Source organism: Pteropus vampyrus, unplaced genomic scaffold, assembly GCF_000151845.1.
Source record: "Pteropus vampyrus isolate Shadow unplaced genomic scaffold, Pvam_2.0 Scaffold196, whole genome shotgun sequence".
Classification (NCBI taxonomy): domain Eukaryota; kingdom Metazoa; phylum Chordata; class Mammalia; order Chiroptera; family Pteropodidae; genus Pteropus; species Pteropus vampyrus.
In genome coordinates this window covers 1,043,093-1,053,500 of record NW_011888977.1, presented here as the reverse complement: position 1 = coordinate 1,053,500, position 10,408 = coordinate 1,043,093, and the positions used below count along the sequence as shown (strand labels likewise).

Sequence of the window (10,408 nt, the reverse complement as noted above, 5' to 3'; positions counted from 1 at the left end):
AAAAATCCCTTATAAACACAAACACACACACACACTCACTCACTCTTCAACAAAATACTAGCAAATAGTATCTATTCATCAACATATAAAAAGGCTATATACCATGAACGAGTGGGACTTATCCCAGGAATATAAGGTTACTTCAACATACAAAAATAATCAAGCTACTGTTCCATATTAATAGAATAGGGGACAAAATCACATAAATGTAGCAAAAAAAATCTCACAATTTTCCACATCTTTTCATGACAAAAACACTCAACAAATTGAGAAGAGAAGGGAACTTCCTCAACCTGATAAAAGGTATCTACAAAAAACCCACAGTTAACATTATATTTAATGGTCAAAGACTAAAAGCTTTTCCCTAAGATGAGTAACAAGGCAAGGATGTCGTCTCTCTTCACTTCTATTCAACACTGGGGGTTCTAGCCAGGGAAATCAGTCAAGAAAAAGAAATAAAAGGCATTGAGATTGGAAAAGAAGAAGTTAAACTATCTAATGAGTTTATCGATGACATGATCTTGTAGACAGAAAATCTAAGCAACACACACACACAACACCTATTAGAGCTAGTAAACAAGTTAAGCAAGTTTACAAGATATGTGATCGACATACGAAAATCAGATACATTTCTATATGTTGGCAATAAACAATCTGGAAATAAAATTAAGAAAACAATTCCATTTACAATAGCATCAAAAAGAATAAAATATTTAAGAATAAATTAAGTTCAAGACTCATACTGAAAATTACAAAACATCACTTAAAAATTAAAGAAGATCTAAATAAATGGGAAAATACCCCATGTGTATGAATTTGAGAGATTAATTTTGTTAAGATGACAATACTCCCCAAATTGAGCTACAGATTAATGCAATTCCCACCAAAACCTCATCTGGCTTCTTTACAGAAAGAAAAGCTGATCCTAAAATTTGTATGGAAATTTAAGGGAGCCAGAACAGCCTAAACAATCTTGAAAAAGAGAAGCAAAGTTGGAAGACATTTTCCAATTTAAATACTGACATTTTCCAATTTAAATACTTACTGTAAAGCTGAGTAATAAAGATAGTGTGGTACTGGCATGAGGAAAGACATATAAATGGAATAAAATTGAGAATTCAAAAATAAACCCATATATTTATGGTCAATCGACTTTTTTATTATGGTAAACACACATAACATAAAATGCACCATTTTTTAAGTGTATAGTCCAATAGCAATAAGTATATTTACATTGTTTTGCAACCATCACCATTATCCCTCTCCAGAACCTCTTCAACATCCCATATTGAAACTCTGTCCCCATTAAACACTAATTCCCCATTCCTCATTCTCCCTAGAACTACTGTTCTCTTTTATGTCTCCATGAACTTGACTATTTCAGGTACCTCATATAAGTGGAATTATATAATATTTATCTTTAGTCAATTGATTTTTCACAGGAGTGACAAGAAAATGCAATAGGAGAAAAGATCGTCTTTCAAGAAATGATGAGAAAACAACTGGATATCTACATGGAAAAGAATGAGGTTAGATCACTGCCTAATGCCATATACAAAAATTAACTCCAACTAGATCAAAGACTCGAATGTAAGAGCTAAAACTACAAAACTCTTAGAAGAAAACATCGGTATAAATCTTTATGGCCTTGGGTTAAGCGAAAGATTCTTAGATAATAACACCTAAAGCACAAGCAACTGAAGAAAAATAGATAAACTGGACTTCATCAAAATTAAAAACCCTCGTGTGTCCTAGGACACATCGAGAAAGTGAAAAGACAATATAAAGAATGGAATTTTCACTAATTATACAAATCTAGTATCTAGAATATGTAAAGAATTCTTAAAATACAACCTTAAAAATACAACCCAATTTAAAAATAGGTGAAGTATCTGAATAGACATTTCTCCAAAGGAGATATACAAATGGCAAATAAAGACAAGAAAAGATGCCCATCATTAGCTAACAGGAAAATATAAATAAAAACCATAATGAGACACTACTTCACAGCCAATTACATGGCTATAACAAAAAAGACAGATAATAATAAGTGCTGGTGAGGATGTGGAGAAACTGGAACCTTCCTACATTACTGGAGGAAATATAAGCTGGTAGGGTCACTTTGGAAAATAGTTTGACAGTTCCTCAAAAAGTTAAACACGGAGTTACCATGTGACCCCAAAACTCCATTCTTATGTATCTACCCAAGGGGAATGAAGTATAGGTTCACATAAAAACGTTTACATCAATGTCTGTAACAGCATCATTATTAACTAAAGCTAAAGGTAGAAGTGACCAACTGTCCACCAACTGATGAATGTACAAGCATATGTGGTAAATAAACATAGACTGGAATGTTTTTCAGCCATAAAAATGAGCAAAGTACTGATTCATGCTTCAACGTGGATGAACTTTGAAGACATGCTAAATAAAAGAAGCCAAATACAAAAGGCTACATATTGTATGATTCCATTTATATCAAATACTAAAATAGACAAATCCGTGGAGACAGAAAGTAGATTTAGTTGCCGCCAAGGGTCAGGTGATGGGGAATGACTCCTAACAGGTACAAGGTTTCTTTTGGGATGATGAAAATACTCTAAAATTGATTATGATGATGAGTGTACAAATCCGTAAACATAGAGAAGCCAGTTAATTGTGTATTTTAATGGGTCAACATACCTTTTATACGGTATGTAAATTATATCCTAATAAAGCTGTTTTTTAAAGCTTAATTAGACACATCATGAATCTTACTGTATGTAAATTTTATTTCAATAAAATCAACTTATAAAAATTGACAGAATGAAAACAAGAAATAAATTCACAAAGCAGAGTGTGAGATTTTCTCATACCTCTTGTGGTGAAAGAACAAGCAGAGAATCAGAAAAGATGTAGAAAATATGAATAATAAAATTAACCAACCTGACTTAATTGACACACAGAGCACTATAGCCAACAACTGCAGAATACATGCTCTGCAAGTACACAAGAAACATTTATCTTAATGATAAGCTGGAAGTTTTAACAAATTTCAAAGTGTTGAAATACAAAAAATGTTCATTGATTACAGTAATGTTAAACTAGAAATCAGTAACAGAAATAAAATTATAAAATCCCAAATTGTTTAGAAATTAATAGACTTCTAAACAGACTCTGTTCAAAGAAATAATGGAATTAGAAAATAGAAACATGAAATATCATAAACCCTAAAATGCAGCTAAAACAGTGCTCAGAGGAAAATTTATAGCTCTAAATGCATTCAGTGAAAAAGAACATTGAAAGCAATGATCTAAGATTTTATAGCTCCCATCACAAGAAAGTCCCTTTCTTCTTTCCCAAGAAGCTAAAGAACAAATAAACCTAAAGAAATTAGAAGGATATTAAAAAGAGCAGAAATCAATGAAATAAAAAACAAATATATAATAAAGAAAAATCTACAAAGCCAAAAGTTGTTCTTTGATAAGATAAACATAATTGAAAAGGGGACCCCTGGAGACAAAAGGATCAGATCGAGGACACATCTTTGATACACTGTGTCATGTGTGACCCGCAGCTCAAGCTATCAGTAAGACATCTAGGTAAGTGTGATGTGGCCGAGCACAAAAGCGTCCTCAGCAGACAAGCCCCGGCAAGCCTTCACCCCTCTGCATTCTGAGCCCTGCTCCGTCTCAAGCCAGGGTATCACACAGGGCATGCAGCCCTGTGACACCCAGGGATGCTCTGTCGCCTGATTATTGGTGTTTGAAAACAACTATCTGCTGCCGTGATTGTGAGGCTGGCACCCCCACTCCCGGCTGAGCCCTATGAGGATGGTTGCGGGCCGAGGAGAGAAGAGGGAACGGGGTATGGGTGGGCTGACAGGAACCCAGATCGCCAAAGTGTCCAGATTTCTAACGACACAAATAAGACTACTTAATTCAAAGTCAACCAAAATGTTGTAGAATCAAAGCCCTACTTGTGAAATATCAGAGAAAACCAGGCAGCCAACATGGTTCAGTGTGAAGAACAGAGCAGCAGATGCCATAAATCAAGACAACACTTCTCTGCCTCCTATTTTGCCAAATGTCACTTTGACATTAGGAAAAGCAACGGCCTATCTCCTCAAGAGCCAAACACACCAGTAAAATTTCACTTCACAAAATGTACGTGCGTATACACACACGCGCCCACGCACCCACGAGCAGCAAAGTGACCCAGCACACAGACACAAACACACAGATAACAGGAACATAAACACAACAGACAAGATGAACACACAGGTAGCATACTTAAAAAAGAGGCACACGCAGACACACACAGACACACACAGATGTGTATACAACAGGCACACACTCAGAGACACACCCAAATATATACACATATGGAAACACATAAACTCACACAAATGCACACTCAGACACAAAAACATCCAAACACACCTGGATACACACAGAAGAGTCCAAAGACACTCCCCAGTGTGGACAGCGTTTGACTTGGGGCAATAAGATTTGGAGGTTCCTTGCTTTAGCCACTGAACTAGTTAGCACTCTCTGTGATGAGCATGTGATCACTGTGGAAAGACAAACCCACCAGTGCCTGTGAGGGCAGGGGGTGTTCCGGAAGCAGACGGTACCTCCCTGGCGGGCTCCACCTGTAGGCTGGGTGATGAGGGTGAGGTAGGGGCCCAACCACCCCTACCTCCTCCCTGCAGTTTCCAACCCTGGAGAGCAGGCCCTGCGAGGGACCCCGCCCTGGACCCCTCCTAGGGGCTGAGGTGGGTTCTTGTCCTTTTAGGATTCATCCCCTTGTGGACATTCCATGGGCCATAATCAGAAGCCCAGTCTGAAATACTAACTTGATACACAAGTTAACAGCAACCAGAAAGCCAACGTCCTCACACCATATATTGGCATTTTGCTGTAATTGTCAAGTTTTAATAATGTCCCTCTGCTACCTGGATTTTAAAATTCACTTCTTAGAATATTAATATTCCTGCATTAATGATCCCCAAATTCAGCAATTTCATATTTAACTGCTTATTTAAATGGAATTAATTCATAACCAAATCTCTTCAAATATGCAAGGCAATTTAAGCAATGCCAAAAGATAAGAAATACACTTATCCTGAATAACCAGTTGATGTTAAATATCGACCCTATTTCTCTGTCAGACAACAGTGTGAAACAGAGCCCTCTGTAACTCACTGCCCCCTCCCCCAGGCTCCTGGGCGCAGTCTGCCTGCTTTGGGGGTAATTCTCCTGCCAAAAAGGCACCCTATTAAGCTATGCAAACTTGATAGATGAGTGACCCTCGACTCAGGCCACCTGGGCCCCCACGACTACCCCTTTCCCTCCATAGTCAGCATCTCTCTCAGGAAAATCTGCTCTACAGCCCACCTGCTTAGATGCTAACCGACATCTATTACGTCTGACTTTGCTCCTAGGCTGCGCGAACCAACCGCTCCAGGCAGTCACAGTGGCCATAGCCCCTAAGAAGAAGCCTCATGTCCTCCTGACTGCAGAGCGACCCTCTCCGCCTCAGCTTCACCTAGCTCCAGCCCCAGACCAGCCTGGCCATGCCACCACCAAGACCTGGCAATGAGCGCCTGACCCCATCCTCCAGCCAGAGCCCACAGAGGGCCCTGCTCCTTCCTTCCACACCTGCAGCCATACATGAGAACTGTGGCCTGGGCCAGAGGCCAAACTCAGCCTGAGGCCTGGCACACTGTCCCCACCTGCTCCCTTCATCCCACCACAATCATACCCCTGGTTCCCCACAGAGGAGAAAACCACATCCCTTGAGCCCAGGGGTCTCAGGCCATTGAGAGATGCCAGCGCATATCTACCACCCCCACCCCACCTCTGGCTCCCTGTTCTCTCTGCTTTGGGTCCTCCACGACCCCAACACTGCGAGACCTTGCACACTCCCTGTTGTAGGGAGCAGGCGACCCAGCCCTGATCTGGGAAGGTGGAGGGGTGTCCGAGGTCTCCCAGGACCAAGTGTGACAGACCCAAGGCAGCCAACCCCCAGAAACCACATTTGGAGAGGTCACAGGCTGCTCACTCAGCTAAACCAGGACCCAGAGACTCTGGCATGTGTAGACAGGTGAGGCCACCGTTCTACCAAAAGCTCCCTCCTCTCCCCAGGCCAAGGGGTAAAGGCAGCCTGGGATATAGCCCATGTGCACAAAACGAGAGGCCAAACCTGAACTTCTGCTAAAACAGGTCAATCAAGGACCTAAGATGGGAGGTGTTGCAGAGAAGTTCAAAAGGGTCAAACCCTAAAATTTCAAGAATAAGGCACATCATTAGGGCTGTGAGAACTGACCGGTGATAGAAGCAGTTGAGTACTAGAAAGCAGGACGACAGCAAGATTCGTCTTGCTTAGGAAACAGGCTTTTATTATCTCCAGCAAACAGCTGGAGCCGCTCATAGCAGGCAGGTGAACTCGGTCCATGAGCCACACTGGCCCTCAAGGACAAGGGCCTCTCTAGCTTGGCATAGAGGTCAGGAGGTGGCAGAGTCGAGGTGCTAGCAGCAGGGGTGGGTGGGAGGCAGGGGGCTGGGCTGCACCTACACCCCAGGAAAGTGGACATGACTCTCTACAAGAGAAAGGCACTGGCAGGCAGCTGGAGACAGAAGCCACTGTCAAGATCAGTGTCCATGGCATGGAGCTACACAAAGGGTGCCACAGTGGGAGGGGAGGCCCAGAGGGAGGCATGGGGGACAAACCTCCAGGGACAAGAGGGAGGGAATACCACAAGCAGGCCAGGGGACCCCAAAGCAGAGAGATACACGAGAGGGCTTTCACATGCAGTGTGTCAGCCAAGTCAGAAAACTCAGCCCCACACAAGAGTTTGGGAAGGAATCCCCCAGGGCAGCAGTGAGGGGTCTAGGGTAGCACCCTGTGGTAGGCCCCCATCTGGACTGGACCACGAGTTAGAGAAGGACCAGCCCAGCACCTAGGGAAAGTATGCAAAGTTAGGGCAATTCTTGGTTCTGTAAAAAGCCTCCCAAAACAATGAATGAATGAATGAATGAATGAATGAGTGAATGAAATTTTAAAATGCTCCCAAATGCTGACCAGGTGGGCGTGAGTCTGGCGGAGCACACCATCTTCTGGGCTCTTGGCAGGGATTGCAGAGACTCAGGGAGCAACAGGGGACAGAAGCTGGGGTCTGTTTATGAAGGGAGAGATCGGGTTCACATCGTCACTGCTCCCAGGGCGGGTGGGGATGACAGTGATGATGTCCCTGAGCCCCCCATCTCCCCCGGGAAAACTTAGAGAGCAGCCAGCAGTGCTCTGCTCTCAGGGGCTATATCTTGAGCTCTCTCCCAAGAACCATGCCTGCCATACCACCCACCAGACCTGTTCCCAGGGTGCTGAGCAGACATTCTCTGAAGCAGAGACCTCTGGAGCGGGCAAGCCGAGGCCCACAGCCAGGAAGCCCCACAGCTCCCTGACACCAGGAGTCTTGTAATCAGCGATCCTCGAGTCTACCTGGCCCACTGCACAGACAGGGAGATTGAAGCTCAGGGGCAACAGGACTCAGTGGGGGCTGCCTGTGAGCACCAGCTCCACACCAGGCTCCAGGTGAGTGCGATATTTCGTCTCCATAAGCCCAAGCATGTTACACATGGGAGAACCGAGGTTCAGAGGGCAAGTTCTCCTAAGATCACAGAACCAGTCAGTGAGGCAGCCACCAAGGCTCCTTCCTCCACCAGCACCATGGTGTTGGGGACCACTGAGCTGTTCCATGGTGACAGTGGAGACAGGTGAGCAGGGTGCCGGAACACCAGCATCTGGCAGCGCTGGGGGGCCCAGGGAGGCTCAGCCCAAGACAGGCAGCAGCGGATTATGCACCCCCACTAGGGCCTAGGGAAAGACGGTGGCTCTATGGCCAACATTTTGAGGAGCCCGGCTAACCACTGCCAGTGTGGGAGGCATGGCCATGCTGGGGAAACTCCCAAGAGGATGCAGAGATTTGAGCCATGAGAAGAAGCAAACCTGATACCGGATCCCCCTGCCCTATCACTCTTATCACTGGGGGAAGTGATACATATTTATGAGCTCCGAATCCTCCTAATCACCCCTACATCTCACATACACACAAATTCCCGTGGCTCAGGCTCATACATAATTATAAGGCACTTCCTCTGTCACTGCCTCAGTCCACCAAAGGACGACAGAGGACACGGTGGCGCAGAGTAAGTGTGGTGGGGGAGGGGCTGCGACTGAGGTACAGGAAGGGGCTGGGAGCTGTCCAGCCCAGCAGCCTGGAGGAGCAGGTACTGCCTCCCCGCCACCCCCCGCCCCTGCCACACACACACACATACACAAGGGCTTGTCCACTGTAGCCTCGGGCCAGCAATGCAGACTCCACAGACCCCCACAGGGCCAGCCAGCCCAGCCCAGAGAGACAGAGCACCCTCCAGGAACCATAGCGTGAGGGCGGCAAGGACAGCAAGGTGCTGCACTCCCTGTGCACAACATCTGTCCTCCTGCCTGGAAAGGTCTAGAAGGGGGAACAGGGTTTGGGGCTCGGCTTGGTGTTCAGCTGAGAGAGGGCAGGGAAGGGGGTCACTATCTGGGGCGGAGGCAGCACGGACACGGGGAGTTATGAGCAGGGCTGGGAGAGGTTCGGGGCTAGGAGTAAGAGGAGGGGCTGCTAAGAACAAAGACGGAGGAGCTGGGAGCAGGGCTCTGGAAGGGAAAGCGTGGCATGGTGGGGGCCTGCCTGTGCGTGCACAGCGGTTGGGCTGCCTGAGCACTCAGCGGGCCTGCACTTTCATTATTCAACTCAAGAGAAGTGGCATCTGTTCCTTAGAGTAAAAGTCAAAGTGAATTTAGGCAAATTATTTTTCTAAACATTTCCTCAAAATGCGCAGTCTCTCTTTTAGCATTCTCCAGTTTGCGTATTTTGTGTCCAGTCCGCAGACTGACAAGGGCCTGCTGGCAAAGATGGGAGCTGTGAGAATGGAGAAAGGCAGTTCCCAGGCCCCCAGGACTCACTTGCTGATGCCCTCGAAGGAGGCCTCCTTGCAGACACTGCCGCTGTCGGTGTTGACTCCACGCTGGAGGAAGAGAGGGAGTGTGAGGGCACAGAGACATCAGAGTAGCATCTCCACAGCCTGCACTGCAGAGCCTGCCTCCTCCGTCCAGACTCAGGACCGGGGAAGAACCGGGAGCCCCAGCCCAGCCGGGCGAAGCCATCTCTCCCTGCCTTTTACGTAACTCTGAGCCGGGCCCCAGCCCAAGGGCAAGACCTCCTTTTTCTGCTGCATTTTGAAAAGCAGAGAACACACGATCTCCGCTGTCAGAGCACTCTGCAGACACCAGCAGGCTGCTCAGGTACAGGCAGGGGCTGGATGAGAAGAGCTTGGCCCGAGACCACCCCCTACTACCAACCTGCTGTCCCAGGCCAGCCCCATCTCATGCACATGCTCCCCACTGACTGTTCTAGAGAGCACTGTCAAATCTAGCCCTTCCAAAGATGCTGTGTCACATTTCTCTCCTTTTCCCAACTGTAAGGAGACTCTAAGTGGAGCTCAGACAGGAGCGAAGACAAAACAAAAAATTCAGAGAAAAATGTGCCATCCCAGGAGAGGTAAGTCATTTTAAACCGCCACTTCTTCCTCAGAAGCTGCAGGAGGATGGCTAATGGAATTCCCCCAATAAAACGCACTGGACTGTATGTGACCACAAGCCCCTAACACAACCTTCCTTCTCAGCCGTCACAACAGCACAACAGGAAAAACAGACCACGTGACATGCTAACAAAAATAACCAAGAAAAACTATTTCTGTAAAAATCGATTAACAAAGGAGAGAAGGGTCACTTTGGGAGGGAAGAAGAGTTGTACACTCTTCATGTCTGAAGCTCCCAAGGTTAAAGAAGTACAAGAAAGCAGGCTTCTCCTCTGAGCCCCTTCACAGCCCGAGAGCCCCGACAGGCTACGCAGCCCTGCCCCGCCCGGACACCAAGGGTGTGTTTTTCAAATTCTATTAACAATGGAGGAGACATGGGGTGGAAGCAAATTAATATTCTACATCCGCAAATCCTCTGAGTTCAGCGTGATACAAATACATCCTCTAGCCAGGTATTAACCCTTGGAGTGGGTATGGTGTCTCATCCACAGTGGCCTCATGACAGGACACAGCACATCCAAAGGAGACCAGAGAATTGGGGACAAAGAGACCGGAGAATCCAGCCGTTCAGACCAAGGTGACACTACTAATCACCAATGACCATTCCTCTCAGTTTCTCAGTCCTCCCCTATAGCCCCAACCTCTGCAGGGGCAGGCAGCTCCCTAAAACCCCTCCCCATGCGCAAACACAGCCTGGCCCCTGGATACCTGCCACTTACCAAAGTGAGGAGGACAGAGGGGCTCAGTGACGTCAGGACACTGGCAATCTGAGAGGTGAG

General features: G+C 46.2%; 1 protein-coding gene across 1 annotated transcript in view; it reads right to left on the bottom strand.

Annotated features, from left to right (window-relative positions):
• The window catches only part of PEPD (peptidase D), a gene marked incomplete at its 3' end in the record, with an annotated part of 115,576 nt that overhangs the window by 79,835 nt on the left and 25,333 nt on the right, over window positions 1-10,408 (bottom strand). The window contains exon 6 of the mRNA XM_023537696.1: window positions 8,995-9,056. Coding sequence (XP_023393464.1) covers window positions 8,995-9,056 — 62 coding nt within the window. The remainder of the gene's footprint in view (window positions 1-8,994; window positions 9,057-10,408) is intronic.